This window comes from Curcuma longa, chromosome 14 (assembly GCF_044706935.1).
Source record: "Curcuma longa cultivar G26 ecotype Majalengka, Jawa Barat chromosome 14, ITB_CL_G26_1.1, whole genome shotgun sequence".
Classification (NCBI taxonomy): domain Eukaryota; kingdom Viridiplantae; phylum Streptophyta; class Magnoliopsida; order Zingiberales; family Zingiberaceae; genus Curcuma; species Curcuma longa.
Genome location: NC_133874.1, coordinates 7,549,526 through 7,571,722, shown reverse-complemented (window position 1 = coordinate 7,571,722; position 22,197 = coordinate 7,549,526). Strand labels below are relative to the sequence as shown.

At 35.8% G+C, this 22,197-nt stretch overlaps 4 protein-coding genes and 1 pseudogene across 5 annotated transcripts; 3 read left to right on the top strand and 2 right to left on the bottom strand.

Annotated features, from left to right (window-relative positions):
- Positions 1-663: 663 nt before the first annotated feature.
- Positions 664-3,180, top strand: LOC141845074 (transmembrane 9 superfamily member 11-like). The gene is made up of 2 exons (XM_074733111.1): positions 664-731; positions 886-3,180. The coding sequence occupies exon 2, from the start codon at positions 910-912 to the stop codon at positions 2,914-2,916; it is 2,007 nt and encodes a 668-aa protein (XP_074589212.1). The 5' UTR covers positions 664-731; positions 886-909; the 3' UTR covers positions 2,917-3,180.
- Positions 3,181-4,065: 885 nt separating this feature from the next.
- LOC141845133 (aspartate--tRNA ligase 2, cytoplasmic-like) lies at positions 4,066-9,405 on the bottom strand. Its single transcript, XM_074733182.1, has 10 exons — positions 8,877-9,405; positions 8,235-8,345; positions 7,945-8,058; positions 6,884-7,174; positions 6,697-6,807; positions 6,471-6,524; positions 5,751-5,830; positions 5,547-5,662; positions 4,768-4,882; positions 4,066-4,316 (listed from the first exon to the last, which is right to left on the bottom strand). The coding sequence occupies exons 1-10, from the start codon at positions 9,387-9,389 to the stop codon at positions 4,190-4,192; spliced, it is 1,632 nt and encodes a 543-aa protein (XP_074589283.1). The 5' UTR covers positions 9,390-9,405; the 3' UTR covers positions 4,066-4,189.
- Positions 9,406-9,850: 445 nt separating this feature from the next.
- Positions 9,851-14,478, top strand: LOC141845504 (uncharacterized; annotated as a pseudogene).
- Positions 14,479-16,069: 1,591 nt separating this feature from the next.
- LOC141844983 (uncharacterized) lies at positions 16,070-17,130 on the top strand. Its single transcript, XM_074732975.1, has 3 exons — positions 16,070-16,638; positions 16,739-16,927; positions 17,044-17,130. The coding sequence occupies exons 1-3, from the start codon at positions 16,070-16,072 to the stop codon at positions 17,120-17,122; spliced, it is 837 nt and encodes a 278-aa protein (XP_074589076.1). The 3' UTR covers positions 17,123-17,130.
- Positions 17,131-17,567: 437 nt separating this feature from the next.
- On the bottom strand, positions 17,568-19,928 carry LOC141844982 (ethylene-responsive transcription factor 1-like). 2 transcript variants are annotated; one of them, XM_074732973.1, is made up of 3 exons: positions 19,577-19,928; positions 17,961-18,871; positions 17,568-17,854 (listed from the first exon to the last, which is right to left on the bottom strand). In XM_074732973.1, the coding sequence occupies exons 1-2, from the start codon at positions 19,839-19,841 to the stop codon at positions 17,991-17,993; spliced, it is 1,146 nt and encodes a 381-aa protein (XP_074589074.1). In that variant the 5' UTR covers positions 19,842-19,928; the 3' UTR covers positions 17,568-17,854; positions 17,961-17,990. The 2 variants fall into 2 exon arrangements, with proteins under 2 accessions (XP_074589074.1, XP_074589075.1); XM_074732974.1 differs by having other exon boundaries at positions 17,961-18,868.
- Positions 19,929-22,197: the final 2,269 nt, after the last annotated feature.

Below are 22,197 nucleotides of genomic sequence, written 5' to 3'. Positions count from 1 at the left end.
TAAAAAAAATTAGAAATTTTTGTACTCCAATTTTTGGCTATGGGTTAAGTCATCTAAGATTAATTAGACTCGTTAAAAAAATTAAATTTAATCTGTACAACCCGATAATATTTTCAGCTAGCGTGTATCAATGCCAAATGCTGTATTTGGCTATTATTAATTTCAATGAATTAAGTTAATTTGAACTATGTTTTTAAATATTCAAATTATGCATTATATTTTTTAATTTATCGAAATGACTATTTAGCACTCCGCTATATGTTTGGCCATTGGCTGTTTGAACAAGGGGACAAAGAATCAAAAAAGGCATAACCAAGGGTTTAAAGAGGGATCATGTGAAAATATCGATGCCTAATTAAAAAAAGTAATATGTATAATCTAGATATTTAAAAACGCTAGGTGCTTAGTTTAAAATTGCAAATATAGTCAGCCATATTTTTTAAGATGGTAACAATAAAAGATTAAATGATTAAAGATTTTAGAAATTCTTAGGAAATTTATAATAGTAATAATTTTAACAGAAGACTATTTTGAAGAAAAATAAAATATATAGACAATTATATAAAATGACTAATTTGGGCAAGTTCACTCGCCTCGAACAGTTGCAAGATCGCAGCCATAAATTACGGCTTCGTCTGCTCATTTCTCCGCTCTCTCCTCGAATCCCTATCGACTACCTCCGTCGGTGGATCTGGATCTCCGATCGAAGGCACGCACGCAAACGTGCTAAGGTTAGATCTCTCCTGTCAACTCTGTTCCTTGATTTTTCTCCCATTTTCGTCGTCGAAACCGACGTGGAGATTTCCAGATCTGCTTCTGTATTCCTTCAAAAGAAAAATCCTAGGTTTTCTCTTCTCGATCCGTTTACCATCTCATTTTCCTCAGATCTGCGAGAGAAGCCGACCGGAGATGGGTTTCGCTTCCGGATCCGGCAACAAGATGACATCTTTCTTCGGATCTGCCTTCTGGTTCCTTGTTTTCTGCTGCCTGGCCTTTCTTCGATCCGGCGACGGGTTTTATCTACCTGGAAGCTACCCTCACGAGTATCCTGTCGGAGAGGTCCTGCCGGTGAAGGTTAACTCGCTTACCTCCATCGAGACCGAGCTTCCTTTCAGCTACTACAGTCTCCCCTTCTGCCGCCCTCAAGATGGAATCAAGGACAGCGCCGAGAATCTAGGGGAGCTCCTCATGGGAGACCGCATCGAGAACTCCCCCTACCAGTTCAAGATGTTCACCAACGATTCCGAGGTCTTCGTCTGCCAAACGAATCCCCTCTCGGCTGAAGACTTCAACCTCCTCAAGAAGCGGATCGATGAGATGTACCAGGTCAACGTCATCCTCGAGAACCTACCGGCGATTCGGTACGCCAGGAAGGACGATTTCGTCCTCCGGTGGACGGGCTACCCAATCGGAGTCAGAGCCGCCAATTCCTACTATGTGTTCAATCATCTAAAGTTCACTGTTTTGGTGCACAAGTACGAAGAGACCAATGTGGCGATGGGAAGCACTGGTGACGCAGCCGATGTGATCCAGACCGCAGATAAGTCGAGATCTGGAAAGGCAGGCTGGATGGTGGTTGGATTCGAGGTCGTGCCATGCAGCGTCCTGCACAATCTCGAGAAAACCAAGAATTTGAAGATGTATGACAAGTACCCGGCCAAGGTCGAATGCGATCCTACTACTGTGGCCATGAAGGTAAACGAGAACCAACCTATAGCCTTCACCTACGAGGTTGCCTTCGTCGAGAGCGATATCAAGTGGCCCTCTCGCTGGGATGCTTATTTGAAGATGGAGGGAGCCAAGGTCCACTGGTTCTCTATCCTTAATTCACTAATGGTGATTGCTTTCTTGGCCGGCATCGTTCTTGTGATCTTATTGAGAACTGTTCGAAGGGATCTTACCCGGTACGAAGAGCTGGATAAGGAGGCGCAAGCGCAGATGAACGAGGAGCTCTCCGGGTGGAAACTTGTTGTTGGAGATGTCTTCAGGGCCCCTAGTCATCCAATGTTGCTTTGCGTTATGGTGGGTGATGGTGTGCAGATTCTTGGCATGGCAGTTGTCACCATCTTCTTCGCCGCACTTGGATTCATGTCCCCCGCATCTCGGGGCACCCTCGTCACGGGGATGTTGTTCTTCTACCTGATTCTTGGAATTGCAGCAGGATATGTTGCTGTTAGGATGTGGAAGACGATCAAAGGAGGGAATCATTCTGGTTGGATCTCTGTTTCCTGGCGCGTAGCTTGTTTCTTCCCCGGCATCGCCTTCCTGATCCTCACCACATTGAATTTCCTGCTATGGGGCAGCCATAGCACTGGCGCAATCCCAATTTCCTTGTTCATTGTGCTGCTGCTGCTGTGGTTCTGCATCTCACTTCCACTCACTCTTGCTGGTGGATTCATCGGCGCCAAGGCATCACATATTGAGTTCCCTGTCCGGACTAATCAAATTCCTCGCGAGATCCCTCCGCAGAAGTACCCATCGTGGTTGCTGGTTATCGGAGCTGGGACTCTGCCATTCGGCACTCTATTCATCGAACTCTTCTTCATAATGTCCAGTCTCTGGATGGGGCGAGTCTACTATGTCTTCGGGTTTCTCTTAATTGTGTTGATTCTCCTCGTCGTCGTCTGCGCGGAGGTTTCTCTAGTCCTGACCTACATGCATCTGTGCGTGGAGGATTGGAAATGGTGGTGGAAATCCTTCTTCTCTTCAGGATCCGTAGCCATCTACATCTTCTTATACTCGATCAACTATTTAATATTCGATCTTAAGAGCTTGAGTGGTCCTGTGTCTGCCACACTCTACCTTGGCTACTCACTGTTCATGGTCACTGCTATCATGCTGGCTACTGGTACAGTTGGATTCATTTCGTCCTTCTGTTTTGTTCACTACCTCTTCTCATCTGTCAAACTCGACTGAACTACCTCTGAAACAAGGGCTCTGAAGCTATTGGCACACTGGAACAAATTATGATAGAGACGATCTTTTAGCTTTAGGAATCTACAAGGAATATGGTAGCTTGTATGTGTGTTATCATTAATAGCTGTGTTTTTTTGTTACCTGTCTTAGGACTTTTTAGTCGTAGAATGTACTTGTTGGATCATTTGCTTCTCTTTGTCACTGTCATATTTTGCTAAATTATGTTTTTTATGTCATAAACATAAATGAGAATTGTTCACTTGATTCTTTAGCTGTTTAGTTACCTGTACTTCTGTACTTGTGTTTAGTTCGTGTAGTTTGTTAATCTTCATTAGCTTTATTAATTTCACATGCTCATTTTTTTCAAAATTATATCCATTTGGTTACTTGTTGGTGGATTAATGGTAGGATTTAATTTACTAATCGCTACTTAGCGTGCATGCCAAAGAAAATTTACAGCATTTGGATCTGTTGCTCACTATTTGTTCAAGAATCACTGCAAGGATTTTTTTGATTATCTGAGCATAATGGATGCGTATGGATGGAAGTCGACAATTTGATTCTTTTGTTTATTTGGAAAGAGGAAAAGTTTATCTCGAAGTTTTCCATTCAGGAAAGTTAGAAGGATGGAAGCTTAAATTTATTAAAAAGATATAAATATTCTCTATTTAGAGTAATTTATCCAAAGCTAAAGTCTTTCTGATGTAAAGATATTGTTCTTATGCGGATTTGCAAAAGTATATTACCCTTCGAGGGAAAAAAATTTATGATATTGAACCGCCAGATAAAATTTATATATGCTTTTCGATTTAATCTACGTTTTCCATTTCAAAAAAATTTTCATGACATTAAAATAATCACAATTAATCGAATTATAAGAATTTGATGCTTAAATTATTAAAAAATAATTTAAGAGGAAAATCACTCTTTTTCCTAATCCTTTGCCATTGTAAGTAAATAGGAATTAAAGTTGAGAATAAAGAGGAGAAAATAATTAAATTCCTTTATTTACTTGGCAAAAGAGAAAATTAGAAACAAAAAAAATTCAAAAAACAAAGAACTCCCATGGGCAATGAAATCGTACATCTTGCACATAAGATTGCATAGCTGTTTAATTTAAACAAAAAACAAAAAAAAAACTAACCTGTGTGAATTGAAATGTTATTCAATATAGTGATTCAGTGACAAAAAAGAAAGGAGCTGATGAATGTTCTTGAAATTGGCCAAATGATAGAAGAAAGTTTTTGGGTTAGAGGAATTTCCTCCTAAGTCTCTATGGAACAAGCCTCTGAGGATCGCGGGGGAAGAGGGATGTTTTCCGGATATTATTGAGGGCGCAGAACAGCATAACCACACGCTCCAAGCCGACACCGAATCCACCATGAGGAGGAGCGCCATACCTGAAAAACATAGCCCATTGAACACAGACAGAAATGAAGCAGAAGAAGAAGTAATCCAAAAATTGTTTACAGTAACACGCCACATTGTGTTCTTCTTTGCACTTTTATCAGAAAGTGAATCAACAATCTTCAAAATAATAAGCTTGAAAGTATCATTTGAACATTGCATTGGTAGAGTGTAAATTGAGAAAAACAGTCCGACTAGGGTTTCAAGGACATGCAACTTCACAAGAAAATTGTTTTTACGAGAAAAATATGCCTGTCCAGGAAAAGTATTTCAAGTGAAACGCAAGGAGCACAATTGCATCTAGTAAAAACACCACCATTATGGGTCTTCGTGCAAACCAAACTAAAGACATGAATTCTAGAATCTTTGCAACCATAAAGGGAAACGAGCATATAAAATGACAGTGGTATAAAATCCAAAATAGCAATTGAGAAAGATATATACCGGAAGGAGTCAATGTATGATGATATTGTTTTTACATCGATTCCGCATGCCTCTGCACGAGTGGTCAACAGTTCGGGGAGGTGTACTCTTTGAGCCCCTGAGATTATTTCCTCACCTACAAGAAAAAAGACAATTAGAGTGGATAAGTCCTAATTCTGCTATATTTCAAAATCTCCGGAAGTGATTCAGAAGACAATGTAACTGCAACAAATTTGGCAAAGTTGCTTTTGATCATATAAATGGCTGATCCAGTATGTAGTTTACAGAGCTATGGCAAGCCAAAGAGAAAAGTGCTAACCCAATTGGCATTGCATTGTAACAAATTTAATTACCTTACATTCTGTTCATATCTCATCATAATGAATACTTTATTTCCCAGAAATACATGGATGAAACTAAAAACACTAGGCAATGTTGACAGACAGCAGCTGCGAATGCACTTTTTAATACAAATGTTATTCTATAACACCACCTCTTGTTTCAAGAAAGAGATCATGGATCTGTCCGCACTCCTGCACCTATGTTTTATGAAGTAATTTCTGGGACTCTAAATATTATATAAGCATTGTGGGATGATGGTTAAAGTCACAGCTGCTGCACTATGATGGGTATCTTAGTTAATTTTGAAGAATTTTGACTTATTTTAACTTGGTTTTACGTTCACATGAACATGGCAAGTAACTACATAAGTATAAATACAAGATAAAATATTTTAAGATTGATTAAAATGCTGTGACTGAAAAATTTTTTTGACAAAAATGAGCACTCATAGTTCACACCTCGAATGAAAACATCAAATGAGTTACTGTATGCTGGATCATCATAGCAGGGCATAGTGTAGAATGGTCTTACAGCCAAAGGATACCGGCATAGGATGTAGAAATCAGTGGCATACCTGTGTTAGAAGGAAAAATAAGGAATTTGAGCAATGCTTCTGATATAACCAGAAAATGAATCAGCTAAGGAAGTGAAAACAAAACTACTTTTCACGAACAAGCCGACCCAATTTCCTCTCAGCCTCTGTGTTCAGGTCACCTAGAGGATCAACTTCTACTCCAGCCTCCTGTAGAACCAGTCAAGCTAATTTCTTTAGTCGAGAAAATACATGGGAATAATGGTAAGAATCAACAAAAGTAGGCAAAAGTGGTAACTGCCCTCGAAAAAATTGAGAACAGCATCATTGTCAAGCACATAAAAGCATAACTTGTGAAGTATTTGAAACACTAGCATTTATTTCTCATGAGTATTATAAGACACTGTTTCTAACAATGGAAATTGAATCTTCCTTAAGGTTTATTACTGCAAAAAGCTATAAAATAACTAATTGAAAATCTATATATGTGGTTATACTTGAAATGGTTGGTTTGACCAAGCAGGTGCCAAGGAAATAGTTGCGTGACCTTCATAGATGTTATGCGATGCCAATGGCGTGAAGATCCATTTGAGGAAGGACAAGTCACATACACTATATTCTCTTCTTTCACATATTAAAGTTTGATTTCATTTCCAAGCTACATAAAACCATAAACCAACAGCGTTAATCTTCATTGCATTATCTCTCAGTACCAAGTGAGAACAATGTAGAGAAGTAGGACACAACACGCCCATGGCCACTACATAATGGCAAGAAGTGATGGCTCATAAGTTCAACAAGGAGATAATAAAAATAAACAAGTTCCTAAATTGTAGTAAAGGATATGCACCTTAAGCATTTGAATGCCTTCCTGGAAATCAAGTCTCAGAGTCTTTCTCAGATACTGAAAGATGACATAAAATGGAATTAAAAAACACCATTAAAAGAAAGTAAAGAAAAGGCATTCTACTGTGAAGGAAAAACATAATATACCACTAGACAAGCATCAGTTTTCTAGAAGATTTTTATTAGACGGTTTTAACATCTTTTGATAACATAAATGCCACAGCCTTTACCTTCAGAGGTTCAAAAGGATATTGCCTATTGATGGCATCAAGTTCAGTTTTGCAGTTCTCATTCAGGTCATCAAACATTGCAACAAACAAATGATCCACAATATCACAAACCTGCAAGAAACATTAAGAGATCTTCAAAAATTTTCCATTGCATACTTTGTCAGAGGATATGATCAACCAATCTTACCTCAAAATAGTGCTCTTTAATTTCCATTTCAACATCAAGCCCAACAAATTCACATAAATGTCTGTGAGTGTATGAATCTTCGGCTCTAAAAACAGATCCAACTTCAAAAACACGTCCAAAGCCCCCACAAATTACCATTTGTTTGTAAAGCTGAGGTGATTGTGCTAAGCATGCAGGTTGCCCCTTGTAGTCAAGCTTGAATACAGCTGAACCACCTTCACTAGAACCAGCTATCAACTTTGGAGTATGTATTCCAACAAATCCCTCAGATAGCAGAAATTGCCTAAACACCTAGACATATGGTTAAAATATTTATAAAACACATTTTTCACAAAATTATCTCAATCAAATGCATTTTAGGAAGAGGTATTTTACATGTATATAAATAGAAAACTCTTCTACCTTATTGCCCTTAATCAAGGTAGAAATGAAGTAAAAAATAGCTTTTTAGGTCTTTTTTACACGATTCCTTCAAACATATCTTATAATAATTACACCCTTGTCAATACAGTTTATTTCTCACTCGACGTTGGGTCTAGTGATCAAGAATTTAAAGGTGAATCCTCATTCCAATATATGCTGATGAAAAAGACTGCATTGAATGGATACAAACCTAAAGAAGTGGATACTCCTATTCAACAAAGAATGCTGCTTCTATTTCAAGATAGCAAAAAACAGGTCAACTTTAGTTTTTTATTTTACTTGACCCAGAGGTGTCCTCACATCACATATGATGTGAGACTATTCTTTATCACGGTGAAATGTTAAGGATAAGGCCAATTTCAGTTAACCACAATGAATTTGACAGGCAAAATACTGACAATACATCAGCACATGGCACAAATGGAAATTCAAAAAGTTTTTACAAAGGGTCTCTAGACAAGCAATTAAACAAAAAGAAATAATATATCATTGTTAACCATAAGGTGCATCTAGTAACAAGTTGAAGAAGTATTTAAGAAACTAAATTTAAACAAAATTTATTTATTGATGTAGATTTACTTAGCGCAAAAGAAAATTTATTTGGAAAAGTTAGCTGTGGAACATGAGGTGAAACTTACATCCTCCACATGACACTGAATGCGAAAAATTGCCTGATTTGCAGGAGTCCGTATGTCAAGAACTCTATAATTCAGACGTGTATCTTGACCAACACGAACAAATTGCACTCCAGTCTGTCATTCATAGTTGTTTTGAAAGTCAGAAAATGAAGTTTTGGTTTATTACAGAAAAATAAAGAACTCAATGTTTTACTTCCAGTATAAAACCACATTTTTTTTTCTGATCACCATGATGTAGAATTAAAGAATTTCAAATTTCATAACTAAGAGTGTCAAATTTCATCACTAACCTGTTCTGCCTTTTCAATTTCTTTCTCGTTCCGTGCAGCATCTTCAATATTAATAGGAAGATTAGGCACAGATCTGTTGACACAATAGAGTTTTTTAATTTGAACTTCCACCTGCAAAAAAGTATCAGCTGATTAAATTGACTTTCCATTTCAATGTACATTTACTAAGCCAGCAATCTCTTCCATGTAAAAGACACGTCTTATGTGGCTTACATAACATACTAAGGCACCCGAATTAAGTAGCATAGAATAAGCGTATGATCGTGCATACAGCTAATAAACAAGTAAAACTGATGTCTGATATTAGAAAAGTTAGGGAAACAATTAGTAAGTTGAGCAATCTCGTATTGGCATGTATACTGAAGACCTCCTGATAAAAGTTGGAAACAGTTCACTGCTAGAGAAAAAAATACTAGATACACGCAGCAACAGTAATTTGACGAGCTTCTTGATTTACCAATTAGTACTCTCTGATCTCTGAATTCCCTATTTTATAGTATTTGATAAATGATAGCATTCACAATGAAGGATCAATTCTTAGCAGCAAACGTCAATTTCATCGACAAAAATATGAACTTTCAAACACAGACTCAAACACAGACAGCACTTGATGGCAAAAGAATTTAAGGATAAACAACTTACTTGCTGGGTTGTTCCCTTTATCGGATCTTTGGGAACTGAAACTATCCCCTGAATGTCTACAATTGATTCCTTGCTGAGCGCTGTGGCGAATTTCACCATTTGAGGGCTCACATACTCCTTATCGACGGAGAGCACGCACTGGACTGTGCTCATGTACTGCCTCAGGACAAGAAAAGCCATTTTCTTGCTCACCGGCCTAATCGTCTGGGCGACTCCCCGGATGAGCACCGACTGGCCAGAGAGCTGGGCCTCCAGCGCGCCGATCTCAGTCCACTCCCGTCCGCTGATGGCCTTGGATTGTATCTCCTCGACCGGGACGTCGCCGTAATTGGTGGCGAATGGATCAGGCTCCGCGAGATCATCCCGACCGGCGGCTGCCGACGCGGAAGACTGCTGCTTGCGATCCTCCATGGCCTCCTTCTTGGCCAGCTTCTTGGCCTGCTTCTTGCTGAGGGTCGTCCCGGCCAACTCGCCAGCGACTCCATCGGCGGTCGCGGGTTCGGTCGACGCCATCACTAGCTACGGTAAGCAAAACCCTAGCACTACTTCGACTTTCCAACCTTTTATACATTACCAAATTAGATGGTGATCGACCATCGTCGAATTGTTTTTCTGTTTTTTCTTTTTTGGTAATAGTTAAATTATATTAAAAATCTAAGTTAACTTTAGTTTTATAATAATTAAGTTGCGAAGACATATGAGTAATAACAAAATTTAGAGTTAGTTTATTTTATAAATAAAGTAATTTATATCTTTTATTTGTATATTCAAATTATATTATATTATTTTTAATACCAAAATCAACCTCATTTTAGTTATTTTTGCATATATTATTTTATCATTAATTTTTTTAATTAATTGGCAAAAATCAAGATAGATATCTTAATTTTCATTTAAAATCATATATTCAAATAATTGGGCCGTTTGACCATTAAGGCCCAAATTAATTCGAACGCCATGATATAAAACCAACGATGGTCGCGGAAGCCTGCGGAAGCTTCTAGAATGGTCACGATTCGGCCCACTTCTCCACTCCATTGATGGCCGCCATAAGCGACCGGTCTCCTCCGCTTTTGTTGCCACGAATTTGTGGGAGTCTCTCGAAGCCTTCCGTTTTCTTCGATCTCTGTCCTCCGCGTCGCGGATCGGCTGTCGCCTTTTCTCCGGCAGCGGCAATCTCCACATGGAGGGCGGCAAGGTGGACGAGAAGCAGCAGACGTCCTACACCTACTGGGTGAGAAACATGCAGGAGGACGCTGCGCCCCTACCGGTGCCGCGAAAGCTCACGACTGCCGACATCACTAATCAGGCGCAACCTAACACCCTCGGATCCGTCTGGAATCAGGTACCTTGCGTTTTCACCACAAGTTGTTTTGCTGGCATTGCTATTTGATGCAAAAGAAATTGAACCGGAGAGAACATGGTGCATTTTTTATGTTGGTTTGAAGGCGCTGGTTAGGAAAATGTAAATTTTTTTTCTTGCTCAATGAATATTTTTCTGGAGAAAAGTATGATCCGGAGAGAACATGATGCATTTTATATGTTGCGTTGAAGGCGTTTGTTAGGCCACAGTAATATATGAAATTCTTCAATAGTTTCGAAATTTATTTTTTTTCTCTCTCCCATGTTTCCCAGACGAACGAAATATGTGGATTTTCCTTTGGTTTACTATTGTTTCATGTCGTTACGCTAATCTAATTTTGTGATATTCTTTAGGCTTTTGTGGACAAAGATGTGAGAAAGAAAGAGGAAAAGAATTGCGAAAAATTAGAATTAGGAACAGTAGAAATTCTTAGATAAGGAAAGAAGAGAATTTATTAGTTAATCATATACAACTATAGCTAGTTAGATTCAAATCATTACATAATTGAAATTTGCATTTGGAATATCCTTGGAGATTCATTATGCATACTCAGGTCTTAAGAAGGATCGTTCATTTTGAGCTATCATTTGGTAAGATTTAAGCCCCTTTGACCTAACTCATAAACACAGATCAATTAGCTGTAAATTTCAATTCTTCATTTATGTGGTTGACTATATTGAATTTAAGACCAATGGGTTAGAATGTCATCAGTATCATGAGCATTTAGCTATCTGTTAGTTAATTATTCCTGGTTATTTTTTAACGTGAATATAACTTCATTTCCCTCTCACTATTTCGTTTATACACTTAACTGTTCCTGAAAAAGTTATTTTCTAAGTATTTTCCTGATTATCTTGTAGATATTCAATGCTATTTCTTTTAATCTTGAGTAGCAATCAATTTGTTTCTTTTGTTGATAAATTAAAAGCATTTGGAGTTTATAAGTTTTTTTTAGCATAAATTAAAATAAAGAGGTAGTTTTTGCTCATGTTTAACTAGATTTCTTTAGGTGAACACTATTTCATATATGAATATATTATAATTCTATGCATGAACTTTTTGTTACAATCACATACATAAATCCACATAAAAATTCCCCTTCTTTCCTATATCTACCGTTGTTCTCTTTATTTTTCCTTCATCCTTTTCTTCTTTTATTCCTTGTTCCTCTCTATTTCATAGGTCAACTATGATAATGTATTTGCCCAATTATTTATGATTGTCAAATTATTTTCCAACTTTATTGTTCTGCATTAGTTAGCAAGCCATTTGTTTCAACTTCAAAGTGCTAACTAATGGATGTCTTTGTGGCAGCTAATGTTGAGTCGTCATCAGTATTGACCTTGCCATTGTCATTTATATATTTCTTACTTATTAATGTTTCCTTTGAAGTTCATTATCTATCATTATGTTAACCTATTTTTTCTAATGTAATTTCTACACATAAGCATTTACCTTATTTTATCTCTCCTAATTCTCTATAATTGGGAAGGCAAGCATAAATGAGAGAAAATAACCCTTTGATTTTTGTCATTCACAAAAACCTGCAGGGATTATATATATATATATATATATATATATATATATATATATATATATATATATATATATATATATATATATATATATTCAATATTTCTTTCCTCTTCCAATTTTCAATGGAACATTAAGTGGGGAAAGGAGCTCCAAATTTCTCTCTTCCTACCTTGCCTTTTTCTTTTCGAAGTTGACAAGTGAACTGAATGCTTTCTCCTCTTTTCTCTAAACTTTCCCTTCTCCTTTAGTAGACATGCCCATGGAAATTTCAGTTTTAGACTTTAAACAAGAAATCTCAATTTAGGCTAATGGACAAACAACATTGATATGATAATTAAAAGCCCCTTCAACTTTAGAATCAATAATATTTTCATCCAGATTTTGTTTGTCACAATATATTCCAAATATTTTAAATATTTGTTGCTTCCAATAATCTCTTTTGGCATACATTAACTAAACTCAAGAACTAATTTTTGTCCTATGGCTAAAATTATTGTTGTGATCCCTTGCCCTTTTTTTCCCTTGCATATCTTACAAAAAGTTCTTTTTTGGTCATCATTGTCTTTATCCATTAGTTTATTCTGTTTTCCTTATTTATTTAATTTTAGTAATAGAAATAGACTTTACACATGCCAGTTGTGAACAATATCAGTTGAGAAGAACTCATTTAGGGTTTTCTCTTCTAGTCATTCTTCACTCCTCTATTCACGGATGACATTTTTGAATCAACAATTTGGATGAATTTGCAGGCTGGTACTTGGGAGGAGAAAAACCTGAATACATGGGCAAGCAACAGGATAAAGGTATAATAACCACCTTGCGGAGATGGTGTGACCCCTTTAGGAACATTATTTTGCCTGTTTGTTTATGAAAATGAAAATGAAAATGGGTTTGATCTCATCAGGAATTGCTCAAGTGTTTGGACTCATTGGAGTTCTCAAATGGCAAAGCATATATTGAAGATGTGTCCAAATGTTCAGGAGATGTAAGTAGGTTTTGAGAAAATTCCATCTGTTACCCAAGCTTCAACTGCTTGTTTGTGATTCTTCATAGTTTCTTTACACCGTGTATAATGCCTACCATGCAACAATAAACAATTTATACTTTTACGTTTTTATTTTTCAAAAAGGAATTGCCCAAATTTATACAAATTTTGCAGACCTGGTGCTAATTGTGTCCTAAGCATAGCGACCAGTTTTCCTGGTTTGATAAAAACTTGCCAATTGAACGAATGAACCAGATTTTATTGAGATTGAATGCAAATCTGATCTCATTATTACAACTGGACTGTTTGGAAGATCAGTCCGTTTCTGGCCGGATCAACTAGTTTTAATAATTCTGTCTAAGAATTTATCTTGCTGTTCTTTACTTGTGTGGTTATTGTCGGACCAATTCCATTAAAAGCATCTCAGATAACATTCTGTTACCATCTTGGCCTTGCAGGCATTCCTTGTGATTGTACGAAATAAGAAGAGAGTTGGTTATACCTATGAATTGACTTTAAAATTCAAAGGTATAGAATACTATCCACCTTAACTTCTAGTTCATCTACTCCAGCTTAACCTCTTTTGCTATTTGGTGTATTAATCTCTAATGGGTTATGGAACAGGTGAATGGCAAATCCAAAATGAACTCAAGAAGATCAAAGGCCACTTAGATATCCCTGAGTTCTCATTTGGTGAAGTCGAAGATCTGGAGGTAAGATGCCATCTAGATTCATGTCTGTACATCGCAATGCTCTAATAATGTGGCTATTTTGTCGTCATCTTAATTGCAGCAAGAATTTTAGATATCACAGCTTCACTATTCTATCACAAAATATTGAAAGATAGCACTAACATGACAAAATGTGGATGGTTGAAATGGAGAATGATTTTTGGAGTATCATGTGAACTCCATGTGCTGCCTAGGCTAAAAAACTGTAAAAATTATAAGATTGTGATACAGTTCATCATACTTTATGGATAAGGTAACAAGATGAGAATGGTACTAACATGCTGAGTTTACTACAAACCAAAAAATAGAATGTGTTATTATTTGAACCTAAATAGGCTGAGAATATACTGACATATTTCAAAGACGAGCTATAGAGTCTATTGTTAGACCCATTGAATCAGTGAAAGAGGTGAGTAACTGAGCAAGATCAAAGAAAATCATAGCCAATGTGGTAAAATAATTTCACTAATTTAAATGTTGTTACTAGTCCAATGATGAAAAGATAATTGTGGAGGCCAGTTCATTTTCATTCTATTTAAATATTCCCTCGTTGAGGTTTTCATTTTACTGATAAATGAATAACAGTGTATTATTATTATTATTTTATTTGAAAGATTGTATTCGGCCAACTAATCAATTTTAAATAGCAGTTTAGTGATGATGATGATGATACTTTAACTTGCCTGCTTTTGCAGATGGAAGTGAGACTTAGCGAAGAACAGGATTTGGAAGCAGTGGACAAGAGCCGCATATCCAAGGACATGAGGTCGTTTTTAGCACCCATCCGTGAGAAACTACACAAGTTTGAACAAGAGTTAAAAGAAAGGTAGAAATACTACCACCAATTTCCGATCTTTATCATCATGTTAACTATTGGAATTATTAGTTAGTATTCATGAGATAAAACAGTGTTGTAGTGCATATGCATTCGGAACATTTGTATGTGCTCTCTTGTCAAATTAAATTTGTGACCTATGTTTAGAAACATTTTCTCGTGTCACTTTGTAGCTTGTTTGTGTTCTCTTGGTTTGCTGTCTATTATCAATGTTTGTGTTGGGATTGTGTTGTTCCAACTATTTATAGATGTCAATTGTATGAATTTTAGCATCGTCGCATTCTAGCTGAATATTTTATTGATATTTTACTTATCCTATTGAATGCATATTTTATATTTTATTATTCTACTTGTGTAAATCTCAGTTTCGTATTTTATTTTTGTATTTTTTATTGATAAATAAATAATTTATATGATAATTTTTAAAAATACTAGAGAAAATTTAGTTTATGATAAAAATAAATTTATTTTTTAAAAAAAATTAACGTTAATTATTCTGGTAAAGTGGTGAAATGGAATTTTTGTGTGAACTGATTATTATAAAATAAAAATAATAAAGGGAAAACAAAACACACATCTCTATCTTGCAATTCGAACAAAACAGAATAATTCATATTCCCTATAAACATTTTTTTATTGTTCAAAATAGGTACTCTATTTTAAGAATTTTACAAATAATTTTTATATCCCCACAGACAGTATTCAAGCCTTCTAAAGTGCTAAACAAAATATTAATTTTTTGTTGCAGTTGAAACCTGAAATTTTTAATTTTTATAATCAAACAGTTAGTACAAACTAGTATTCATGCAAAATAATAATAAATAATAATTCTAATGGGGAAATGTAAAGCAAGGTTGAGAAGTTAGTGACTAAAATACAATTTTGAAGGACATTGAATTTCAGTTATTTTAATTAGCAAAATTTCAGAAGATCCTTTTATCAAACGCAACAAGGGAATTTACTTGAAGCATTCAAAGCAATATATATTTTACCAGTGTGAGAATAATTAATTGCAGGCTTCATCATTAAGTTTCTAAGTCCTTGGATTTAAATTACTTTTTTCCTAAGTCTTTGTCATTAAAATTATTTTTTGTAAAATGAGATTTTGATTATGGAAATTAGAATTTTATAACATTGAAGATTTAAATTATTTGTAAAAAAATTTATAAAATCTATTTATTATTTGAATTCACATCACCCTTTTATATATATATATATATATATAAAGTTAATATAAATTGTTGAGATGATTGGCAAAGAATGATATTAAAAGGCAGTTGGCAAGTTATTGTTGGTTTAAATTAAATAAAAAATTTAATCCACGGATATATATTAATTATGCTCCAACAAGATTTGTTCTTTGTAATTTTATGAGATGATTGAACAAGTCCCACTGTTCTGTTTACCAATTTGTGAAGGAACTGACGATAAAAGACAGCCAAGTGAATTGTTTAATTAGTTATGATTGCATCCTAGAGAAAGCAAAGGAATATGTGGTGAAATTAAAGATGAACAATTTAATAATTTTTGAAATAGTCTAAATAAACTCTACTTTGAAGCTTTCCATCTTCACCTCTTCAGATATAAATTTCTTGGAATTTCATAGGAAATTCACAAAAACTCTGATCGGCAAGTAATTGCTACTCTCAAGCAATCCAATTCATATTCCTCTTCTCTATATATTTTCCAAACGAAAAAAAAATAATCCAAGAATAAAAGAAAATTTGTTCCAAGGGGAAAGAAATGGGCTTGTCTCAATCCATCTTTGATCACGATTGCCACTACAATCATCATCAACAAGAAGAAGAGGAAGGCGAGGAAGAAGCCTACTTCTCTGCGATCTCGAGCGACATCGAAGGAGACTATGACGATGAAGAAGAAGAAGAAGAAGATGTCGATGAGATACTAGCAGAGGAGTTGCAGCTGCAAGAGATCCTCTTTCAAGAAAACTACCATCCACAGTACTTGTTCTCATGCAGCATCTGCATGGACTCAAAGCCACTGCACCAGTTCATGGAGATCAGCTCCTGCCACCACCATTTCTGCCTCTCCTGCATCAACAGCTATGTCGAGTCGAAGCTCGATGAGAACACGGCCATGATCAGGTGCCCTGAGCCAGGTTGCAGGGAGGGGGTTCTGGAACCCCTCAGCTGCCAGTGGGTGCTCCATGGCAGCACGTTCGAGAGGTGGTGCAGCATCCTATGCCACTCCATGGTGAAGGCCAAGGTTTACTGCCCTTACACTGATTGTTCAGGGATGATGGAAGCTGATGACCATGAGGCCTTGAGAGAGGCAGAATGCGGGCATTGCAGGTACTGTCCCCCAATTCATATCGTATCCGTATCGTATCGTATCGTGTTAATTGTATCATAAATAGATCTTATCATTATAGTTATACATATATTTTGGCAGAAGAATGTTTTGCACTCGATGTAGGGTGCCATGGCACCAAGGAAGGGTGTGTGGGGATTCACAAGAGGCAGTCGAGGCGGAGGAGGATGTGTTGCTGCAGGAGTTATCGGCGAAGCTCAAGTGGCAGAGATGCCCGCAATGCAGGATCATGGTGGAGAGGATTGAAGGTTGCAGGTTTATGAAATGCAGGTAATTTATCCCACTAAATGAGGTCGGCTTGATAGTTATATGATTCACGTTTAATTCTTTCTTATGGCACACAACACAATTTTATTTTTGCATATATTTTTTTGGTTTCTTTGAAGGTGTAGCTGCTGTTTCTGCTACATTTGTGCATCTCCAATGTCCCAGGAGGATCACTATTGCTACAACTGCAATGGTTAATTAAATCATAACATTAATGTTCAGTCTGGAAACTGAGAGCTCTGAGACAGTTTATCACTTGTAGTTAATCCATGGATGTAACAAATACTAGTGTTTTGCAGATTGTGCTATGTTCTTGTTGATATCCAGTCTGCTAATGACTAATTCTATAGAAAATATTGTTGATTTTGAATATATTAAATGTTTCTTTGTCCAAAGAGTATCAATATGATGACATTGAATCATATATCTAGTTTGGTGAAGTTATAGTTATTTTTTTCTTCATTGATATAGAAAGAGATTGAGAGTGTTCTTTGTAACCTGAAGGAGCAACATTTTGTCCATTTCTTGAATACTTTTGCTATCTTTGTTTCTTTGTGGTAAGATTTCTTACTCATCATGGTGCACCCACCTAGTAATCAAGTTAGTCGATGTAGTCTAAACATCAATCAAATGAAGCAACAAATGATCAACAAAACTCTTTATCAAGTCCCAAACGATTCCGAAGTACAAACTAACATCAAAAGAACAATTCAGATGCAGTAATGAGTTACAGACACACAATGTGGCTAGATAAGCACAAACAAGTAGCATTATTTGTCGATAAACATAGTACCAACATAAGGAAATATGAGGTTCTACAACACACACCAGAGTTCAGTACTCAAATAGAGAAATACAAGGCAATATCGCATAACCATATAGAAGCTGATGTGCCTATTTCACCATGCTTCCAACACCCTGATTCGATTCCTGAAACAAAATTGAAGAGACAAGTTCTTTTAGAAAGTGAAACAGATTATGCGCGTAAAAAATTTATGGTAGCTCCAACATTGTGTGGTTATGTAAACTTGCTTACACTTGCATACTATTTACAGAATGAGATCCCTCAGTAACCATTCACTGGCATTGGCATAAGGTCATTGAAGTTCCAAAGATCGTCGTCGTTCACCTCCTGAATCATGTCACTAATAAGAAGGCTTTCAGCCGATACATCTGGGCTCCCCTCCAGATATGGTTCTTGCAGAAATTTCATGTATGACTCAAGAACAGACAATTGCTTAGACAAATTTGCAGATGAGTTCTCGACAGAGACTAGTTCCTCCGTATCGCTGATAAGTTTTTTCAGGGGAGCAACTCCTAGGTATGTTGCTGCTACATCTCCACCATTTGCTGCAGCAATAATTGATGTGATCTCAGGGGGTGTCTTAGCCTCACTTTCCCAGACGTATTCAGAACTATCAAAAGAGTTGCATCTTCCATCAGAGTGAAAGTCATTTGCACAATCATCATCAGGAGATTTTCGCTTCTTCTCTGTAAAGGAGTTGGTGTTTATGGATTGCTTGATTGGTTCCTTATCATCCATAAAGTCAAAAACAGAATATATATCCTCCTCATAGGGTGCATTCAAGTAGTTCACATTCTGGTTAAAATTGAGCTTCTCTGATGAGTTCAGTTTAGAAACTTTTGGGGCATTCAGACTCCGCGAGATGTTTTGAATGGTTGGTGGTGCCTCATCAGGGAAGTTCACCTTGGCCTTTTTGCCACGGATTCGTCGAGCCTCTGCGTCATATGCTCGGGCAGCTTCTTCATCAGTGTTGTAGGTTCCAAGCCAGACGCGAACACCTTTACGGGGATCTCTAATTTCAGCTGCCCATTTACCCCAAGGACGCTGTCGGATTCCTCGGTATCGATTCTTCCTGTTCCTTTTCGCAGACCTTGCTGCAGGTCCATTAAATCCTACATTGTTGCAAGCGAGTGGCCCATCTACTACATACAGTATTAGAAAGTAATTGATGAATTAGTAGTTTATGGTTAGCAACATGAAAGTTTTGTAAGAGAAAATCTGACTATGATTCTAGTGTTTCTTGATCTATATAGTAGTACCGTAAATTGCTGAACTAAGACCATAAGTTAGAAAACAAGGATCCCCAAACAAATTATGATGAGCAGATAACTAGTAAATGATTTGAACAAAAAGAGAACAAATCAAACTTCTAAACGACAGAGTAAAAGCATGATGAACAGTAATACAAATCATACAGAGCAAAAACTAGAACAAAATGAAATATACAAAGCAGTTGATACAAAGGAATCTAGATCTAAGGCTGGAAGAACACAAATATAACAAATAAAACGAGGAATTGTTCGAAGAAAAAGTGCAAAATAGGATCTTGTGAGAAAAATTCCCCCGAATAACAAAGATACTTGAAGTAAAGTTAAAATTTGCGAAAGAAAAATTCAATACCTAATTTCAGAACATCAAGCTAAAAAAAAAATACCAAGACGACGGATCGACGATGATCCATCATGCACGAAGTATAATCCAAAATCCAAACTACATGAATTCGTATGTGGAGTAGGAGAGAGAGAGAGTGAAAAAAAATCCAGTTTTTGGCGAATGAAAATGACAAAAATCCCGTTATTTATCAGAAAGGGGGGAAAAGCATGAAAGAAAGGAGCGAAAAAAGATACCTTTCATGTTGAAAGCGAAGGGCTTGGGACTGGCTTCGACGATCTCCACCTCGTCCTCCAAGCCGAACTCCATCAACTCGCCGTCGAACTCCTGGAAATCGGCCTCGAAATCATCTTCCGCGATCTCCGAAGCAGCCCGGCGGTCCCTAATCTTCTTCTTCCTGGCCCCATTGCCTCCCCCTTTCTTCAAATCAGGCCACAGGTAGTCGGAGGTGACCGGCCGCGCGGTCGGTATGAAGTCGGAGATGATCGCTCCGCCACACATCGTCCGATCTCGACTCTCCTCCTCCTCCTGGAGAACAGAACGCCAGTAGAGAGAGTGTGGAAGCCAAAGACTCCACCTTTGAAAGAGAGAGATGAGATGGAAGAAGAGGCTGTGCCTTTATATCCGCTAAAAGTTTAATTTGCTGCAATTTGTGAAACTATATAGACTAATTTCCAAATAATATTTATATTTTTAATTTATCACTGAGAAATTACTTATTAAAGTTTCTATTAGACATTGCAAAATGACTAACTATAGGGAGCTTGTCAAAAATATTCAGCTGGCGACGACATTAATTAAATTAATGAGTAAAATATGATTGAATGAATTGCATCACAATTCCACCAAGAATTGGTAAAATGTATTAATTACTAAAATATAATGGTGGTAGTTGCATGATTGGTAGCATCAATGACATCATTGCCATTGTTAACGGAATGTGACCTCAGTCCTATTCATTTAGGTGATGATTGAGTCAATTATGCAATAATGTGGGGTCTTTTTGAAATTTTAAAACCTAGGACGAATAAAATAATCCACCAAAAAATGTCTGTTATTATGCATTTGATATATTTTATAATTTATTTTAGTGTGTTGATCATTAATGAATTGCTTTTATTTTTAGAATTTTTTAAAAAAGAAGAAAGTTTTTTCTTGATTTTGATTGGTGAACAATTAAATTATTGATAATTTATGGGAAATATAAAGAGTAGAAATTTTTTTTTAAAAAAGGAAAGTAATTAATTACTTCTGAAGATTAGAAATTTGAGACATCTATTATTATGAAAAAATTATCAAAAGAGCCACTACCTTTGTTAAATACCTCTTTTGCTCCTTATAATAATATGTGAGGCTCATTAATTAATACAACATTTAAATTTTAATAAAATATTTTAAAAATAAATTTTCATAAAATCTATATGTCTTGATTTTAGTAAATTTGGGTTTTATAGACATATATTTTACTAAATTAATTTATTTCACTAAATTAATTGAATTTTACAAAATTAAAATTCAGATCGTATAAAACTAAATTTGGGGCTTTACAAAATTGTCTTATAAAAAACAGATTTATAAAATCTTTGCAATGCAATTATAATGACTTGAATCAATAATATTAAAATTTGGTAAAATACTTTTGTAATTAATTAGATATGATTAGAATAAATTTATTAAAATTTATAAATTCAAAAATCCAAATATGGACTTGTGTTTATAAAAAAATTTACTATAAAGATTTGCATATTACAAAAAAAAAAAGAAAATTCAAAAAGAAAAAAAATGCCATTCATGTCTCTTTAATTATTATTTTTCTTTTTATAAAAATATCCTTTTAGTTTTAATATTTGTCCAAAAAGTTATCATCTATGAACGACAAAAGAGTGAGATTTCTCTGTTACGGATTCGATTCTGGCACACAATCAAAGACAACTTTTTGCGTGCCATTGCAGTAAAAATATAAAAATTAATTAATTAATTTACACCCACAACATTAAAGTACCAATTGAGCTTCTAGATTTTTTTAAAAAATGTTTTAAAAAATAGTAAAATAAGAAATCCATAATAAAAAGAACATTTCATGTTAAAGATGCCACTGCATTCAGTGCTTTGTGACAAAACGCCGGATCAATTTTTTATTTTGAAATTATGATTTGACTTAAAAAAATAGAAGAGTCAACTTCAAGGATAGATTGATATCTAATTGATGGATGCATTAGATTTGTCTTGCTGTGGAAAAGATACGTGTTAATTAGATTTTGGGCATGTCTATAATTTAAGATTTTAATTATGTGCATATAAATGTGATTACGTTTAATTCTTTGTAATTTTATTAAATATATTAAATCAAAATGGGTACGTACTCTCGATCAGTAAGACTAAGATTAGTTCAATTTTGAAGATACTATAGTTTGTGAAGATTGAAGAAGAAGAAGATGACGAAGATGACGACGACAACTCGTTAAATATAGGAATAGTTGGTTGTCTCGATTAACTCGGTTGGTCCAAAATGGTTGCTCTAGCTTAATCAGATAAGGCCAATCGATTGCCTTTGGTTGTTCAGTTAATCGGCCGGTTCGATTGGTGGGGCTACTATGACTTCAAAAGCTTCCATGTAGATGAAGGAGAAGAAGACAGTGTTCCTCCGGATGCAATGAATCATGGCTCATGGCCACTAAAGAAACAAAGAGGATGTCCTTTTCTTATCATCAAGGACAATGCAACTTGAGCAACTTTGTTCTTGGAGTCCCCTCAATTCAATCGGTGGGACAGACAAAAAATATACACATCCAATTTGAATTAAAAATCAAAATCTATTTGATCAGGAAGCGTGACAATTTTGGAGGTTTTCGATTTT